The 20612-nt window shown below is 36.4% G+C and overlaps 1 protein-coding gene across 1 annotated transcript in view; it reads right to left on the bottom strand.

Moving 5' to 3' along the window:
• Positions 1-5310: 5310 nt before the first annotated feature.
• ANO4 (anoctamin 4) overlaps positions 5311-20612 on the bottom strand; it is a 63704-nt gene continuing 48402 nt past the window's right edge. The window contains exons 19-26 of the mRNA XM_007439739.3: positions 17368-17425; positions 15567-15664; positions 13719-13861; positions 12618-12770; positions 10536-10683; positions 7987-8106; positions 6352-6457; positions 5311-5504 (exon numbers count right to left, since the gene is read on the bottom strand). Coding sequence (XP_007439801.2) covers positions 5313-5504; positions 6352-6457; positions 7987-8106; positions 10536-10683; positions 12618-12770; positions 13719-13861; positions 15567-15664; positions 17368-17425 — 1018 coding nt within the window. The 3' untranslated portion in view covers positions 5311-5312. The remainder of the gene's footprint in view (positions 5505-6351; positions 6458-7986; positions 8107-10535; positions 10684-12617; positions 12771-13718; positions 13862-15566; positions 15665-17367; positions 17426-20612) is intronic.

Genomic DNA, 20612 nt, shown 5'->3' with positions numbered 1-20612 from the left:
AAAAGAACTTCTGTAAATGAAAAGCATGGAATGCAGTAATGTAGAGCGTATAGCAATCTTTGGTTTTTATTCAGTGATATTTGAAGTGGAAAATTTGTTTTATTTTTCAATAAATTATTGTTGAAACCATTTGATAACCAAAGTGTAAGCATGCTTTTCTGGTAAACTAAATTCTATGGAAATGCAAAAACATTTATTATAAAATAGAGTTAAAAGTTTAATATATAACACTACATTATCTGTTGAAGAACCTTATTAATACTTCATTAACGTCCATTTATTGAAGAATCTTAAATAAATTGTTTTGTTTATGCATCTGTGTAAAAGACTGTTAATGCTTTACAAATGATAATTATTCTAAGTTTTGAAGATAAGTTTTTATAGTAAATATTGTTAAGTAACAAAATATTCACAGTATAAATAGCAAAAAGAATTTGTCCTTGTGCAAATAGATGCTTTGTGTGATTTTTCTGTTTTTCATCTCTTTTCCAAATAAACTTTGTAATTTACAGTGCATAAAAGTCATCCCACTAACTATTATATGGGAGAACTGTGTGCAGAGTTTTATTTTTAATGAAAAGCAGTTGAGGCAGATTGCAAATGTGATTGGAAGACTAGTATGTTGAAATTACAATCTTCTACCATTCTGCCCATATGCACAAAAAGATTTTTTAGATCAGGGCCTTCTTAGTTGAAAATCAATGAATGTTACATCTCTCTCAACTATCCTTATTAAAAATAAGCAAAAAGTCAGTGTAAATATGATACTTGGTTTATGTCTAGATTAGGGTTTTTTAAACTCTGTTCCATGGAACCCTGGGTTCCACAAGAACTTGAGGGTGTTCTGTGAAAGACTAAGAACACAGTTCCATCTGGGGTGTCCACAGCAATTTTCCCAAGGTACAGCAGAAGAGATGGGACTTGTCAACTTAAGTTTTGCCTCTTGATTCAAGATTTTGGGATTTATTTGTTTATTTTTTAACTAACAGGTTCCTCAGCCTGAAAAAAGTTTGAAAACCCTCTACCCCTGGTCCATATATTTCAGATTCTGCACCAACTGCAGTTTCCAATGCTTGTTCCCTTGAAGTACTGAGAATAAACAAATGCAATTAACATTTTCATCCTTCCTTTTCCATTTCTGAAAAGTGAATGGATACTTTGGACCTCTTTCTACTTTTCAGAAAGCCCTCAATATTTTTTGGTATTAACAATAACAAATAAGAGGCACTTTTTAACATTCCACTATTGTATTAAAAGCAACTAGGCCAGGGTAAAGCATACGATTTTATGATTTTGCAATAAAACTGAAAAAATATCCAGAAGTAAAAAAGTCAGAGGGCAGATGGCCCTTTTGGAGGATTGGTTACTTTGTATTGGTTATTTCAGTGGGTAAGGATCAGAGATCCCACTCATCCTTCTCCACTAGGCTTATGTAGTTTCTCTCTTGTTTCAGGGCACTTGTATCCTGTGCTTGACCCATTTTTTCCCCCTTGCAAAGCAGAGAGATTGCTTAAACAAACTATCCTGTGACTTTTTTCTGTGGTGCAGGGCTTCCCTAATAAGTGCTAACTGCAAGTTAGCAAGCTCTGCTCTGTGATCTTAATTAGTTAATTAGTACTTTTGTATGGCACTGCCGCCTGAAATTGACAAGATCCCTGCCTTGACTTTAATAAGTTAATAGCTGACAGCTTTCGCTGGTACTATCACATTCTTTTCAATGTGAATTCCATATTGCGTGCTGGTTTACTCACTTGTAATTCCTTCCTCTCCAATGAATGTAAATACAAACATAAATTTCCTTCTTGTTAATCATCCAGCACCAGGGTGAGCATTCTAAAGGGCAGAGGAATGGGAAAAGGGCAGTAAGATCTGTCTCACAGTTCCAACTTCCTTGAGAGTCTAATTCTGGAGACCATCCTCACCACTTGGGCTCACCGAGGCAGATTGAGGAAGGACCCCCTGGCGCTATATTTATTTATTAAATTTATATGCCACCCATCTCCCCCAGAGGGTGACTCTGGGCAGCTTACAATTAAAAACCAAGACAATAAAAACTAAAAATATAAATACCCCCCCATTAAAACAAAATAACAAATTATAAAAGCAATATACAAATCGAGATGGGGGAAGCAGTATCAATCATCCCATGAGCCAGTTCCAGCAATGTAAGCTCCCATCAGGCCTCCCAGGCCATCCCGCATAGCCATGTTTTTACACCTTGTCAGAAGGCTAGAAGAGTGGGGGACAATTTCTTAATAAACTTTCTTAAAAGTTCATTGCTGTCCTGGTGTCTCCCTTGGTGTTCTCATTCTTTGGTATCCATCCTGCAAATTCTAAATTAAGCATTGATGCACAAATTACCAGCAAAAACTTGAAGCAATAATTTCTGAAGAATGGGATTTATTATTAAACCTTTTTAAGCAGGGAAAGCCCATGGATGAGCAAGAGTATATGAAACATCACTTGGAGCACTTCAAAGTAGCAGCACCTAGTTAACCAATAGTGCTGCTGCTTCACTTTGAGATGGACTAATCATCTGGGAGGAGAGCTTCTTCAAGCTATTCTTACTGCTTGGGAGTAGAAAGGAGTGGATCCTGCTAGAGATCTTTTCAGCTAGATAAAGAGGCCTAAAATCAGCCTGAAGCCTGGATATGTTTTCAGTCTTATTGCAAAATCATAAAATCAATAAAATACAATTTAGAAAAGGAATAGCAAATAACATGGTATACCATTAATTCTTAAAAATAAAACAGAAACAAGGAAATTAAAAGGGAAAAAAATTAAAATATCTCAATTTGTCAGTAACCATTTAAATCAAGTTTAAAACAAAATCAGTGAAGCGGGGGGGGGGGGGGACCCAGCCTGGCAGATTAAGACTGGAAAGACATGCCAAAATGACCACCAAATTACAGGGAATGTCTGTGGTTGGAATTTTTCAAATTGCCAGAGAAAGGGTTCCTGATAATTATTCTAATGCTGGGAGCAAGCAGTCTCTTAAGACAATCTGGACTTAATTGAATAATATTTTTTAAAAGACAAAATTATAACAGACTTTCATAAAATATGCTTTTATTGTTTGAAAAATAACTAAGACACAAAAGCAAAAATTTTATTCATAACTTATTTTAAAGTTTATTATAATTAATTATAGGAATGCTAAATATAGCTTTATGATAATGATATTCTATAAGTGAAAAATTGACATTTTTCATGTTTTTTATTTTTTGCTATTTACAAATAAACAATCTCAATATATTTTATATGTATATATATATGTATGCATGTATGTATATGTATGATATATAGCATTTCTTTTAAAAATCATATGTAAACAGTATGTCTAATGTACATAACAGTAAGAAATGCTACTATAATAGGCTTTGTTAATATATATTACATTAATAAGTGATAGTTATGTATATTTCTATTTCCAAACTCAAAAATGTGAGATGAAATATAATACAGAAAACAGCAATCAGGCTGAAAAATGATCCAGGGTGTGTAAGTTAGGTTTATTTGTTTGTTTGTGTGCTTATTTTAAAAACTGGTCTTACATATTTCTTTTTTCTAGATTCAAAAGTAATCATATGCAGACTACCTAATTATTTCGAATAATAAACTCCTTGAAATATTTTGCCCCATTTGCTGTGTTAAAATTGCCCATGTATTGATGTTGCATCATCTCCATTTTCTTGAAGACAGGGTTCTTATGGATCTGAGAAAGCAAAAGAATATAAGTCTACTACCTGCAAATATAAACAACACAATATCCACTTATTATTTTAGATTGTCAGAATATTGCATTGTTCCCCTAATCTAAATGAAGTTAATGAAACTTCAGCATGTATAATTTGCCCCCAGTCTCGAGCAGTATCAATATGAAAAAAGGGAGGTGACCTTTCTCCTCCTAGTGGCTTGCATTCACAGAATGTTATTGCTTGTCAGAAGGATTTAAACAATAAAAAATAATCTCCCCCAGCTCTATACTCATACAACATAAACAAAAATCAGCTGGCTTCTCAGTAAAATGATTATGTCTTAGCAGTTTTGATTTTCACCTTTCTGTTCCAGTTACATTATTAGGGGGCTTATGCATATTTTATAGTTAAATGTATATTACAGTACCTAATTCTGAATCCCTAAACTTGAATTAGGACTGTACCATGGTTACTAAAATGCTAAAAAATAAGAGTTGCAACTTAATTTAAAAATGGATAGCTAATGGCAGTAATATATTTCTCTAGTTTTTTCCTCTAGCTCTTTTTTTGCAGCTCAGGGGACATAGCCAAACTGCAAGTATCTACCAGGTAGGTATTAGATACTACTGAGTATTGTGTGCCATTCCCCTCTTCCTCTTTATCTTTGGAAGAGGAGGTCTGTGTACCACAGTATACAGGGTGAATTGGTCATATTTCAAGACCCAAAAAGTATTAGCAGAAAGACCACATATATGTCAAAGAAAGAAGAGAGATGCTGATATCTATAAAGTATACTGGAGCCACATGAAGTATGTTAGTGCAAATCCATCCTTGAAATATTAAAGAAGCCACTTTCCCTGGAAGAAGCACAACTACTGTTTCAAAGGCTTTAAATGGCTATCCATGCATGTGTGTGCCTGCATACCCAGAATGTTTTACTAGTAGATCCAGCAGAAGTGTGGTCTGGGCATGCACACATGGTGGACAGGCAACAAGTAAAAAGGCCTACAAAGGCCTACAAAGTACAGGTAGTCCTTGTTTAACAATCACAATTGGGACCAGCCAATTGGCCGTTAAGTGAAGCAGTCACTAAGTGGAACCACAACAATGCTTATGATCCTATAGCTTTCCTTTGCTTTACCTAGGAAGCACCTAGGAAGCACCTAGGAAGACCTAGGAAGGTTGTAAATGCGAGGATTGGTTGTGAAGTTACTTTTTCATCACCACCGTAACTGCATATAGTCTCTAAATGAGGCAGTTGCTAAACAAGGACTGCCTGTAGTGTGCCAATCCCTTTGCAGAATACAGCTGCTTTAACACTTTGAGGAGGGGTGCTTCAAACTCTCTTTGCAAAGCAACTCACAGATGCTTTGCACAGCCCTGAAAGATAGTATATTGCTGAATCCTACTCATAGTTGGATATAGCTATAGTATACTATATCCTTTAATAAAAATATATTAAATGTGGAAAGTGTGCAGGTTACTGATTTGTGTTCAGTACCCCTGCTCAGTGTCCTTATAAAACCCTCATCTGAACTTTTAATTATGTGAAAGTACAGAGTCTACTGGAGAATTTACTTTACAACCTGTATTTAGAAACACTCACTCAATTAGTTATGGCCATTCCTTGTGGTAAGATTTTCCATTTTTCTTCCTCTCCTTCTGTTCTTTCTGGAGACGTTCAAGTTCGGCTTCATACATCATTTCCTGAATCAGATATTTTTCTCTTCTCATACGATCCCTCAGATCTTTGGGAAGGTCTGGGATTAAATAGGAAATCAAGTGTTTTATGCAAAACACAAGGTGCTGTAAAAAAAAGTTTTAAAAGCAAGTGAATTCACTTCACCTGATCACTTTTAAAATAATGTTTATTATTATTAATGAAAATAATGAGAATAAAAATACAATTATGTCTCCACACACTCTTTATGATATTTCTCTATTTCTTTTTTTTTAAATTTCACTTCATCTCTATTAAGCATACAGTACTTAGAACATCCTCACATTGTGAAGACACCAAGGACAACTACGTACTCCTTACAGTACTCAAATGGCAATGTCAATTACTGGCTGGTCTTGCTGGTCAGCATTTATTCAGTTCACTACAATAAAGAAATAGAGAAGAGGAGGAGGTGGAGGAAACAATCCAGACACATTTAAGTATTTTAAAAATTTTGATTTTTAGTACTGTATTCAGAGTAATGCAGTTTAGTACTGTACAGAGTAATATAGTTAGTTTAGCTAAATTTCTTCTACTTACCCTGAAATTTTTGGGCAATCAAAATGATTTAAATATTGCAACTATATCATTATAAAAATATTAATGTAAAATGTTACAGAGTTAGACAAAAATAGTACTGTGAGCCATCCTAAGTACAAACAACAGCTTTTTTTGGATTAATAGACTCACATAGGAAGACTCATACTGTGATTAGTGAATTGATATAAATGGTGCTTTGAAAAAAAATCATTTCAGCAACCTGTAGCATACGTAGCTGTTGAAAGAGAAAAACACTGAGCACAGGCCTCTATTAGGCGACCAGGGTACCAGCATTAATAGTATCAGCATTTTATACCTTGACATCAAAGAATTAAGCTGCAATTCAATCATTTTTAAATTTTACATTTGGAAGACTGCATAATTGAAACTTACCTCAAAAACAATAATAAAAGCCAACCGTGCAGCTAAGACATGCCAGAATTGTAGTGTGTAACCATAGGGCACTGGAGAATGAGGAGGATCACGATAGTCTCTGTACCTGAAAGGACAACCCCCCACAAAAAAGATAAATTTTGTCTATTATGATGCAAGATAGCTATTAAATGTACATCAATACTACTAGGATAGTAAGACTCTCTACGAGCCTCTGTTCACCACTGATCCCATTAATAACTGACATTAAAGGTATTGAAAGGGTTATGAAAAACTTGGAGCTAGGAGGCCATGAGTTTGCTTCCACTTTTAGCTGGTGCTTCTTAGGTGATTATTAATGCAAGAAATGTCCAGTAGTCCCAGTTCTTTCCTGCCCCCAGGGAAAGTTGAGCTGCCACAGTGGATCTGACACTGCACTACATTAATATTTTTCCAAGCTGCAATGCCTGTTGAAACTATATTATTCCTCTACATTTGCTAATTACCATATTTATCTCAAAAGGAGACCATTCATCCAAAAAGAAAGAGTCACTCTCCCATCTTGTCAACCTCAGATTGCCACTCTCAACTGAAACCAATTCTGGAGATTCCTTCTAAGCAATAAATGAGTATCTGGCACATTTATGTATGCATAGATGTGTGTGTGTATACTGTTAATATAGTATATGTATTGTTACAATGATGGCACTGCAAAAGGTATATATGAAGGGAAGACTCCATAATAATGCTATTAAATAGATTCTGATTAACTTATATTGATCTATCATTAGCTGAGTGATTCATGTAGAAGTTCAGCACTGTGTATTGATTTAATGTGAACATCTCTTGAGTTTTACTTAGGTTGGGGAAAGGCATATACAGGTAGTCCTCATTGAGCGACCACAATTGGGACTGGCAAATTGGTTCTTAAGCAAAGCAGTCACTAAGTAAAACCACAACTGTGCTTATAATCTTACTTCAGCTTTCATTTGCTTTCAGACCTCTGAAGGTCGCAAATGCGAGGATTGGTTGTAAAGTTACTTTTTCATCACTGGTGTAACTGCAAACAGTCACTAAATGAGGCAGTCACTAACCGAGGACTACCTGTATACTTTTCTCCAATATGCCAACCCTGAGATCCTTAGATCTGTGCTAGTGTATGATAGTATTCACCCAAATCTGAAATTATGTTTAAAATTATATTATTTCATTAATACTGAAGAAGAGCTGATACAACCACTGAAAAACATGCACTGTCTGATTCCCAGTACCTCCTGAGATTCTAGACAACCATTAACAACAAGATGATTTATACCATTTACATCTGAATAATGTTGCTTGCCATGAAAGAGAACAGTAGGATGTTGTAGATATCTATATAAGTAATAATTTGAAGAAGAATGGTATACCACACCTATCTGTTATTGTCATCCTATTCCAGTGAGTGCATAGCTTCATGAAGGACATATGGAATGGTGAGAAAGAAGGGGGACACCTGCCAAGCTAGTGAGATCAGTCAAATCAACCCTGGCGATCAATAGGTTATGTCATCATGTGTCACAGTCAGATTGCCACATTTATCTAGGTATAATAATAGTGGTAAAGCAGTAAAAAGTTCTGATAGACATGGCAGTATTTTCACACACATTTCTTTACCTGCAATATTTTAATGGTGCATCAGCAAACTCACTTCCATTTGATGAGGGTTCTGAACGATATTCAAAATCAGACACGAGAAATAGTGATAAACTTGCATTAACATAGCCAACCATACACCTAGAAAGCAAGAATGTTTTTACTCAGAAATCAGCCTTCTTTCACCAGATTCTATAGTAAGCACTCATGAAAACTCAGGTCCATATTACGTAGATTATTCGCTAACAATGAACATGCTAGCTGTTGGTCCTAATTCTGTATTGATGAAAATAAAATAGAAACTATCCACCAAGCTACTGAGCATTTACATTTGGGGAAAGATGAGTAAACAACTCTTCTAAACAATATTATTTGTGTGTTGAGATAAATAGTTATTGTGATTTTTATTATCTGGAAATACTCAAAATTGTTTAGATTTTCTAAGGAGTTCACTTCTTTTTGTTTCATAACTTCAGGAGGAATATACTGATTCTCAGTTTAATTATTTGTTTTGCAATCACATGTTATATAAAAAAATTTTAAAAGAAATCCCAGTCAATGGAGAACTACACATGGGATACTAGTTAGTAACTATATACTTTATAGTATACCAAAATATACTTTATTTTGGGCACTGACCAATTTTTAGTTAGTTTAGCTTTAATGCCAATTGAACTGAACAGCTATAAGGAAAAGACACCTTTTTTTCACAGTTGGAATGAAGAACAAACTTAACAAAATCAAATTTACAGATTATCCACTGAACTCAATGGAATCTTAATTAATCAAGGCTAATTTATATTATATTGATTTCAGTTGAACTATTATACATGGGATGCAGTATGGATCCAACCTTTTCTTTATGTTACTGTATTCTTCCTGAATAATACTATTTATTTTCAAACTATTATAATAAATAGATCTTAGTTAAATATTTGTGAATATGCTAAATATATACTTCTCTCATGCTGGGTTTTTTTTTTTTTTTTTTGTATTTTCAACCCCAGTTGGTTCTACACAGGTATGAATTTTTTACACTTCCAATCCTAATCCTAGGAAAGAAATAACATGTAACAATTTATATCTAACTACATGATGTCATTTGTTGCAGAATTGCCTTGTCTTAGAATCAACTTTATTTGCCCTCAGATATATCATCTGATTACAACATCATTAGTTATGAGACTTCATTGTTTCCAAAATTAAAAAAAAATTAAATTGCCATCCCACCCCTAGTAACACCCTCTTTTGCAATGAAGCAGGATGATACAAACAACTCAAGCTCTGGATAGCCCATCATTGGAAGAAAGGCAGCTTTAAAAAAGCCCCTTGACGGGGCAATCTTCTGCCAGGGATCAGTTGATAGCTACATCTGGAATAGGCTTCAGCACTTTCTGCTAGCAGCTCTGATGGATTAAATAAATACATAAGTTTGTTGACTTTCTTATAAAATGTGTTATTTTATCTGCTATGCTTCTTCCAATTCTGACTACACCTCAGAGGCAAAGAGGTCAACCCACCTTGGTCCTGAGGTACCAGCAATTACTTCAGCCTTAGGAAAACGCTTCCTGCTTCCGTCTTAAGGACAGGCTGATACTAGCAGCTTAAGGAGAAAAACTTCACATAATGCAGTTTCAAAAAGTTTTTTCCTCAGAAAAAGAATGCCCTGCAGCCATACATTGCTAGAAAGAATAAGAATAGTCCAGCTCCCCACACTCAGCTTTATAGGAAAGAATTTTATAGAAATTATAGTAAGAGAATATTGTCTTTCCCTCCTGCCTGTAATCAAGTGCCAAATCCTTGATTTCTTTCATGAGTGCGCAGAAATGCATATCACAAATTGTAACTTTAACTGCGCCTTTTATCCTACTGTGACAAAACTCATTAACATCCAAAATACATCCACTCATAAGAAAATTTAACAATTTCCAAAATAGCTTCCTGTATAGTAGGAATGCAAAATGTAATACATTAAATAGTTAATGAAAGAAATGCTGCTTAGCTTATTCTGATCCAGACATAGATTATGTCATCTATGCTCTTTTGCAAACCTATACATTAGTGAGGGGTTTATAATATTTATTTCATAGAAAAGAAATATCAAAATAGAAATATATTCCTTGTATCACAAAGGAATATATAAATATGCTATTTTACTATGGTGGTGTTATTTGGTATTTTAAAAAGTATAACTAACTTTAATATGACCATCGTATGTTGGATAATCTTAAACCAAAGTTGTTTGTTCAGTTATTCACATCGGAATATTTGTTCTTTCTAAAAGATTGCTTTGTGGCCTGCCTTCATTGCTTTCCCATAAATAGTTAATACAAGCTGGATGTGTTGGAGATTTAGTCTCTTTCAAAATTACTTTTGAAATTGCAATAGAGTCAAACAGCAGTATAATTTGGGTGCAGAGAAGTCTGACATTTGTCTGTAAATATCTTATAAAAAGAGATTCATATTCCTATCTATGGAAAACTGGAGGAAATCTTAGACATGTTGCTATGAGTAAAATTGCAATAGACATTTGGATTACTTTGTAGCATGTTTCTAAAAAGAAAATTTACTTTTGTCCAGCCTCGCCTTGACCTGCACATGGTCCATATTTGTAAGCATAAACAAGCCGTGGGATGAAATCTGAAGTCACAGCAATAACAAATGCATTTGTGATGACAGAAAGAATTCCAATGCCTTCAAGAATTCCATACCAGATTCCTAACAAAAAGAAAAGAAAAGCCATGTCAGTTTCAGGTTCTGCCTCAAAATAGTTAGCTAAATGTAGTATTTATACACTACTTCAATCAACATTGTGTATGGTCCAGTTCTAAGTAGGTCCACTCTGAACTATGCCCACAAAATGGCACTTGCTCCCACATAAATGCCTATAGCAGATTTCCCGATTAGATATCTTCCCAATTGAATTAAAAAATCAGAAAAAGTCTGGTAGCACTTTTTCCCATTGATAATTTTTATTAAGTTTTTGAAATGTGTTAGTTGGAAAAGGTGCTCCCAGACTCCTCTTGATTTTTTGCTACCATAGATTAACTTGGCTGTTCTCCTAGAATGTCTACAAGTGTATTAAACTAAAAGCTCTGCCACCCTGAGCCTCCACATCTGTCACCCAACAAATCTGGAAAGCACCAGGACAAGGAAGTGTGATGTATAGGATGCAGCCTTTGTGTATCATGATGTTCTATCATTGAACATAATGATGATCTATAATGATGGTAGCACAACACCCTGCTAATTAAGAAGCTCAAAACAGAAAATGTGTTTTGGTTTGAACTGGAAATGCACACATTGTGTCTTGGAAGTTCTGCTGGACATTCTGGAAGAGCTATGGCTCAGCAGAACTAAAACTCAACATTTTGGTTGTTCTGGGTTTCAGCCAAAATAAAATCTGGACAAGTAGGACAAGGCTGTCACCTTTCCCTTTTCTCCTCCCCATGGGCTGAGCATTGGCCCACCTGCTGATCTTCACAGTGCCTTCCTTTCCTTTCCTTCTTTTATACAACGTTTGAAGCCAAGGACATTGACAGCAGCTAAGGGGAAGTAGGGAGAGAAAAGTCTTTGAAAAGTTCAGAGGCAGGCAAGCTGGTTGAATATGACATGAAGGGTATTGGAAATTAAGTGGCTATCAAATTGGTCCACCAATCACCTTATCTTTCCATCACCCTTCTTTCCTCACCTCCACTGTGTCACCACTGATGTTCTTGGCTCCTTCCCCCCCTCCCCCATTTCTCCCTGGTACACACTTTCTACTCCAAACTTGGACTAGATACTTATTATGGTTTGGATACAAACAATTGAAAACCACACGTATTTGTTTTGTGCCCCAAACGTTTTGCATATTGCTACAATTCAGTGCTGTAAGTATGGGAGAATTGGAAAGACAAGGTCCAAGATAGCAAGCTTATTAAAAATGGTCTCTTCAAAGTATGAAATACCTTGTGGTATTAGCTACCTGATCCTTAATTAGTTTCTGATTTTTTTTCCTGATGGGAAAATGTGCAAATAAAATTGTCTCAGAGATAAGCCATTCCTTGAAGATTGTTCCTGGAAATTGCAGCTGGGAGGATATATGTATATCTTTGGCCAACTTAAGTAGCAGCATCTAACAGATCTGGGCTGATCTTGAAACAAAGCTAAACAACATTGGACCCTGTTACTTGGATGAGGCAACACCTGGTAAGTTAGTCTGAAAAGTTGAAAAAACATCCCAGTAGAAGACTGTGCTAAACTATTTCCGTGTTGTTGCCAACAAATCACGGGGACATGTCCATATAGTCACCAGGAGTTGATGGAAACTTTATTTCACCATTGACTTGCCTATAATTAATCTGGTGTTTGAGCTGAAAGAAGTTTCCCTCCTCCTAGTAGCTAGAACTGTGCTCTCCCTCCCCCCTCCACACACATACTTCCAACACACAGTTCACGGATAGCATGTGTGAGCATCTGTGCCTTGGCTTTCTTTATGCCACAGTGTTGTTGCTGTAATTAAGAAGACGTTCAAATGTTACCTGTCTGAAAATATTATCCAAGAGTTCTATATCAAACTTTTCTCAGTGACTAGATGATCCTGGATTACAAAATTCAACTTCAATTTGCTACTAGACTAACATTTTACACCCATTAAAATTTTTGCTTACCAATATCTTTTGCTCTGGAAGCTAATGGCCGTCTCCACTGGGTGACAAATTTGTACGCATCAAGGCGTATTTCAATGATATTGTTCAGTAAAGCCAGAAATGGGGCAAGTGGAAAAGCTGCCACAAATATAGTTGTGAATCCAAACTGAAGGACTGTGAAGGAAAATGAGAGAGGGAATGTCATATTTAGTCAATATATATATTTTTTACAAATGTATGTATATTTGTGTACATATGTGTGTGTGTGTGTATACACACACACACACAGAGTATATCAGCATCACTACCTTTGCTTACTGTTGCATTGTACCATTTTAATATATCCCTCTTGCCATAATTCACAATTTTTAATATGCTGTACATGACTAAAGGCCAGTAAAAGTGTACAGTAATTAAAAACTAAAGGCAGAATAAGGGACAAATACAAGGTTTATGATTTCTATACAAAAGTAAACATGTTCTTTGCAACCTGCAACTTTAAGACTGGAATCATTTAGATGATATACCCAAGGATAAACAGTACACCCGCAGATTTGCAGAGCACACTGCTGTTTAAAATGGCAAAGTACAAATCAAAATATACAATAATGGCTTATCATCTCCAAAATAATTAAAAGAAGCCTAAGCTTCTAGGTCAAACTAGTTCCTCATTTCAGTACCTCCTCTTTGTTGAGGCTATAGTTTGAAATGTTAAAGAAGGGATAGTATGCAGCCTTAGGGTCCACATGCCCTGACTAACCTAATTTCATCTAATCTTGGATCTGTGATTCCTGAAAATTTACATCACAGTGCCACAAGACATGTTTTTTTTTGCAAAATGGCTATCTCTCTGGAAATAATTTTACAGACTTCTAAGAATGGATGCAACAGTGTCCTGGAAGATTTTATTTAAAAAAACACATTACTACAGTATTATATAGCAAGGTTCCTCAACCTGAGCAACTCTAAGATGGGTGGACTTCAACTCCCAGAATTCCCCAGCCAGCCATGCTGAAGTCCACCATCTTAAAGTTGCTAAGGTTGAGGAACCCTGTTATACAGGATCATGGGTAAAATATAAATATCACCATATTCAGGCAACATAAAGAGAATTGTTCATACTCATTTCGAGGTATTCATCAAAGAGTCCGTAGGCATTCAAAGGCAGCAGGTTGTAGTCCTTCTCCCATTGTGGTAAAGCTGCTTTTTGCTGTGAGCCGTGCTCTTGCCGCAGTCTTCGTCTGGTCCACCAGTTCTGAATTATCCTGCGTATGTGAATGTTATTTTTACATTCTTTCCAAATCACTTAAATTTCAATGTTTTCATTTTTGCCATACAATGCTTGTCTTTACACAGTCCCAGTAAAAACAGTCATAGAACAGAAACAATATTAAAATAAGCACCTTAAAATCAGATTGCAAAAAAAATGCACAAGGGAAGAAGAAGAAGAAGAAGAAGAAGAAGAAGAAGAAGAAGGAGGAGGAGGAGGAGGAGGAGGAGGAGGAGGAGGAGGAGGAGGAGGAGGAGGAGGAGGAGGAGGAGGACGAGGACGAGGACGAGGAGGACGAGGAGGTGTAGGAGGAGGTGGAGGAGGAGGAGGAGGTGGAGGAGGAGGTGGAGGAGGAGGAGGAGACCATAAGTAAAATAAAAATGATGGCAGCAACAAACTATCCACAATATTATTTTTACTAATCCATAGATCAGATTATTTAGCTGTTTTGTATATCTGTACCATATTTGCATAAATAAATAAAATTATGAAACAAACAAAAAAAGATCTGCAGCCATTCATGTGCTAAGAGAAACAAAAGAGACAGAAGAAAGTAGGTATTAAATATAGTTACATTTATTCATGTTAGAATACCTAAAGGAATACTATACATGTAAAATTCATAAACAATATATGGAGTAGACAAGTAATAATAATTTCAGCTGATGGTGTTGATAAATAGATCTTGTGTATTAGAGACAAAAACAAATATTACTGGGCTGTCTTTTAGCCTTCAGATAAAATATAAAGGAAAATGAAATACACTCTTATTTGGAGCTGATAGATGTACTGGTGTGACTTCCCTTGCATAAGGTAGCTGACTGTCTAAAATGATCAGAAGAGGAAGTTAGTTTAGATACACTGAATTCCCTATTGCATTGTCTGGGACTGGATGTTCAGTAAACTAAGAAAGTAGTGAAGCTAGCGACTATATATTAGCTGCTAATAAATCAATTAAAAGGTAATGCAATGAAAATAAATATGTGAGTATTATACTGTAGCCATAAACTGTCTTCTAAGCTTCGAAATGGAAAATATATTTTTGCCTTATTTGCAAATAAGTTCCATTTAAATTAGTAGGAGCATGGATAGTATTGATCTTGCATGATTGTTTCAATAGGGTTTAAAATGAAGCAGTAGTATAAGCAGCAATCAGATCTTTCTAAAATCAGCAATATTATTTTAGTGAAAAAGTGTGTTTCACTGCAATTTATTCCATTTTTAATGAGTAAACAATCCTGAAGTATTTTAATCCTTTAATTGCTTTTGCACATTACTGGAGAGTAAATCACACTGAATTTAAAGAGGCATAGTTCTTATTAAATATGCATAGAATTGCTTTGTTAATTTATTAAAATGTATTAGGAACAAATGAACGAAAATAAGGAACATGGGGGTGAAATGAATCAAATCACAGTCTTCAAAATAAGTCAGTTGAACCAAGTCAGAGTCATCAAAATCATGTCGGATTTTGGGCACTATATATGATACGCAATGATATACATTCACTGATATAATCTAGCCAATAAATATCTTACAACCCTGTTATAGCCTAATATCATTACATGGCACTCAAGCAGTAGATTATGAATGAACAGGTCATACTGCCCAAGAGGTATCTACCAGCAAGGCTTCAGTATTCTATACATTTTACAAACAAGCAACCATTAATATGTTTACTTAAAAAAAACCATACGTACGGGTAGCCTAATTCCATGAAGTTGTTCCAAGTCTGCTTTAGCACCATTATAATACCCAACTGCATACAGAGATCAATAAGGCATCCACTAGGGTGGCACTGCAGAAGAAGCAGGCGGTAAGGGAACAAAGGGAAGTTAAAAGCCATGCTGACCAGGAATGATTGGAACGGAACCCCAGCATTCATGTTGAGGAAGGCAGCAATACACGTTTCATAGAACTCAGCCTTGTAAGTTGTATCCTTATTTTGTACATCTTCCAATAATTTCAGTAAACTGAGAACAGGGTGCTTAAATGTGTTCTTTGCTTGTGCCTTGCTGCCTAAAACTGCACCAAGATATTTATGGAGGGAGCTTTTACATACTGCTATCTAAATTTATTATGTGCATAAGTGCATATGCTGGGTTGGGGGATTCATAGCCCATAGAGGGATTTTTGAGCCAGAGAGGCCAGGATATGACCTTTGGACCCCAGGTATACCAGTTTTAGGTGATGTCTTGCGTAGGCGATGTCTTGCATTTATATCAGAAGGTACAAGATTTGAAGTGGAGGAATCAAGGAAATCAGTTTTTATCTGTATGACTTATCGGCTGTAATGTTTGAAAACCTTCCCAGACCTAATAATGATTAGCTGTGCAGCCACATATTTTTACTTGCTAGGAAAGTGACCTCTGGAGAATGGGCAATGAGGTCTGTGGACTGGTCAATTTGGGAGTGATCAAAACCTAAGCTTTACTGGCATCTGTCTACTGGCCTGGACATCCCAAAGCAGGACAAAGCCTGAACAGTAGCAATCAGTCAAACAGGAACTGTAAAGTATTTGCTTTGTCTGTTGCTAAAGAAAGAATGGTAAGCTGGAACAGTATTATTACATAAAAGAATATAGGGTTGTAGGCTAAATGTTTGAACCAGAATTCTGTGCATGTTCTCAGTATTGATGAAGGATGTTGTTGCTGCTGCAAAAACATCCTGTACACGCTTCTATACCATACAACATGTACAATTGTCATCGTTTTAGTAGAAATTACATAGTAATTGCATTAAGGCAGCCTTTTCTATATCAGACTACAACTTTACTATGCGGAGTGACAATGCAGATTAATTATGAAATATGTATCCTAATGTATATACAGTATATAGTCCAACGCATCTAAAGAAGCGTAACTCCAGGACTCAGGACCAGTAAAAGCATTATAGCTGTTTGTGATTTTCCCATGCTAGTTAATAGCAAAACTTCAGTAAAAAACACAACATGAGGAATAACAATAATAATAATAATAGGGCTATTTTCTGAACATAGGTGTAACTGAATCTAAAATTGGTGCACATTCTTACTATAATTCTATATGCATTTATATAGGAGTAGGTCTCATTAACTCAATAGCAATTACTTCCAAAGAACTGCAGTTACTTCATAAATTATTTTCCAGTACTTTAAATATATTTTAGACACTATAAATTATGAGATTTTTCCAGATATGGTAGTCCCCAGTTTAAGAATGAGTTCCGTTTCCATGGTCTGTCTTTAAGTTGAATTTGTATGTAAGCTGGAACAGTATTATTGTATAAAACTGAATAAGTAGTATTGTGTAATGAACCTGAACCATTGTGTATTTAATTCAAATCATTGTGTATTTAACTCGAATTTTGCTACAATAGGCTCCGTTCATAACTATGGGTTGTCCGTAAATGGAGCATTCTTAACCCAGGGACTAGCTGTACTTTCACATAACATTTCAAAGCTAAGATTGTACATGTTGCAACTATGTACAATATGTTTCAATATTAATATAAAACACTTACTTCTTCTAGTCTCCATCTGTTTATGAGCCTGAGGTAGGCACCAGGGTGACCTGTAAACCTTCAATACAGGAAAAGTCATCATCTCTTTGTAGATACATTTTTGATCAAAACAATAGGAACGTAAGAGGAAAAGGTCAAATACAAGAGATGCGATTGTATTTTTCCGTGGAAAAGTACATTAAATTTGCGCTAATGTTAGTATTTGAGTGTACAATGTACCAATTGTTCTACTGAAAATAATGTTTGTGGTTTATATAAGAATCTTGATGTAACATAAAAGATATTTTTCCTATCCATGAAAAAGCAAATGAGGGCTACCAATACTAATTTTGTTGCTGATTTTGCTTGATAGATGACCATTTCAACCTAGCCATATCAAAATTTTCATGACAAAGCACAAACTAATCTCGTGAACAAATGATAAATTTGATAGTTTTCAGGTATTTGTAAACATCCTGAAAACATTTTATTAAAAAAAGGTAGAACCTTCCAAATGTTTATTTGATGCTTTGGAGTAGTAAAAGAAAATAGGGGATAGAAAGTCTAAAAGTGAAATTCTGTATTACCTTTTCATTCTTATTGTGTGATAAATATTCTGAGGGACTGTCAATACATTGCACATACCCTGTTTGTTGGGTGCATGCAATAGTAAGTTAGCTTGCAACGTAGCATCTAAGCTAGAGATCCTAGCCTGCGTAGAATAGCCTGGGCACACTTGGAATTAAACTAGACTTTAGTTATGCTTGTGAAATACTGTGCCAAATAGAGTTTTGTTTTGTTTTTAATCTGCGTTCAGTCGTTACCGACTCTGCAGTGACTGCTTGGACGAGTCCTTGCAGTTTTCAAGGCAAGGTGTTTTCGGAAGTGGTTTGCCAGTGCCTCCTTCCTAGAGCAGAGCCCAGCTTGCGAGCGCAGGAGGCGGGGTTTCTGTTGCTTCGTGCCCTTTTTTTTTTTTCCGGGCGAGTGTGGTTTCGCGCTTACCGGCAACTGCTCCTGACTCCTTTTGCAAGGCACCACCAGCATTTTTCCTCCCACCGGAGTGACAACAGTAATTGGGGCTGGAATTTCCATCACTAAGTGATGCAGTTGTAAACCATGATGTCACGTTACCACATCACTTAGCAATAGCAATCCTGGCAGTCCTGGTTGTTGTTATAACCCGAGGACCATGTGGGTCATTAAGCATGGACCTCACATGACTGCGATGTGAGAAGAGGCAGGAATCCAGGCAAGCAGGTGCTGCTCGTGGGCAGTACAGTGTGTGTGCAGGCAGGGAGGAGGCAGGTGTAGTACAGACTGCAGGCAGGCAGGTGCTGTGGGCTGGCACTGCAGAGTGCGGGCAGGTGAGTGAAAAAGTGGGAGCAGAAGCAACTGGTGGGAGCGAGTTGCAACCTCCTGCTGGCTTCCCCATTGACTTTGCTTGTGGGAAAAATGATTGTTGAAAAAGATTGAGAACAATATTGTAAAGAGGAAAATATAATTACAAAGATGAATGTGATAAATAACTGTAGTCAAAAGAGAGAAAAGAATGGCTAAAATTAAAAGAGAAAGAGAAAATGCAGTGTGATTTTGATAGAAATAAAAACTGTTCTGAACAGTTGTGAAAATAGCTAAACAGGGGACCACTAACAGAATGAATGGAATTAAGGATTTAAGTGAGCAAATGATTTGGGATGAAACTGTAGTGAGAAAATGCTGGAAGGTATTTTTAGAAATTTTTATGGGAATGAAAATAATACTTCAGAGCAGAACTGAAATGAATGCTAAAATGTTAGTGTCCAAGAAAAAAATGAAGAAAAGGAATCAGAAATACTGTGCAGACAAAAACTGATAATGTTGCATGTGCAGATCGTGGAAAAATATTAAAATATGGAGGTGATTTGCTTACAGAATCACTATATGACTAACAAGAAATGAACCTTAAAATTAATTTAAGAATGAACCTTAAAATTAATGTATTAAAGACCAAAGTTGTATGGACTCCTTGGTGTTCTCTGAGCTTGGTTGTTTTCTTGCAGATGTAGTTGTGTTTGACAAGGAAATGGAGGGAATGATTGGAAGTTATACTGTATATACAGTGGGGCAAAAAAGTATTTAGTCAGCCACCAATTGTGCAAGTTCTCCCACTTAAAAAGATGAGAGAGGCCTGTAATTTTCATCATAGGTATACCTCAACTATGAGAGACAAAATGGGGGAAAAAATCCAGAAAATCACATTGTCTGATTTTTAAAGAATTTATTTGCAGATCATGGTGGAAAATAAGTATTTGGTCACCTACAAACAAGCAAGATGTCTGGCTCTCACAGACCTGTAACTACTTCTTTAAGAGGCTCCTCTGTCCTCCACTCGTTACCTGTAGTAATGGCACCTGTTTGACCTTGTTATCAGTATAAAAGACACCTGTTCACAACCTCAAACAGTCACACTCCAAACTCCACTATGGCCAAGACCAAAGAGCTGTTGAAGGACACCAGAAACAAAATTGTAGACCTGCACCAGGCTGGGAAGACTGAATCTGCAATAGGCAAGCAGCTTGGGGTGAAGAAATCAACTGTGGGAGCAATAATTAGAAAATGGAAGACATACAAGACCACTGATAATCTCCCTCGATCTGGGGCTCCACGCAAGATCTCACCCTGTGGGGTCAAAATGATCACAAGAATGGTGAGCAAAAATCCCAGAACCACACGGGGGGACCTAGTGAATGACCTGCAGAGAGCTGGGACCAAGGTAACAAAGGCTACCATCAGTAACACACTACAATGCCAGGGACTCAAATCCTGCAGTGCCAGACGTGTCCCCCTGCTTAAGCCAGTACATGTCCGGGCCCGTCTGAAGTTTGCTAGAGAGCATTTGGATGATCCAGAAGAGGATTGGGAGAATGTCATATGGTCAGATGAAACCAAAGTAGAACGTTTTGGTCTAAACTCAACTCGTCGTGTTTGGAGGAGAGAGAATGCTGAGTTGCATCCAAAGAACACCATACCTACTGTGAAGCATGGGGGTGGAAACATCATGTTTTGGGGCTGTTTTTCTGCAAAGGGACCAGGACGACTGATCCGTGTAAAGGAAAGAATGCATGGGGCCATGTATCGTGAGATTTTGAGTGAACACCTCCTTCCATCAGCAAGGGCATTGAAGCTGAAATGTGGCTGGGTCTTTCAGCATGACAATGATCCCAAACACACCGCCCGGGCAACGAAGGAGTGGCTTCGTAAGAAGCATTTCAAGGTCCTGGAGTGGC

This window comes from Python bivittatus, unplaced genomic scaffold (genome assembly GCF_059951505.1).
Source record: "Python bivittatus isolate LINGU-HERP-01145 unplaced genomic scaffold, Pbiv_v1 ctg000330_np1212, whole genome shotgun sequence".
Lineage (NCBI taxonomy): Eukaryota > Metazoa > Chordata > Lepidosauria > Squamata > Pythonidae > Python > Python bivittatus.
The sequence above is the reverse complement of the archived record's forward strand: the minus strand, read 5'-3'. Positions and strand labels throughout refer to the sequence as shown.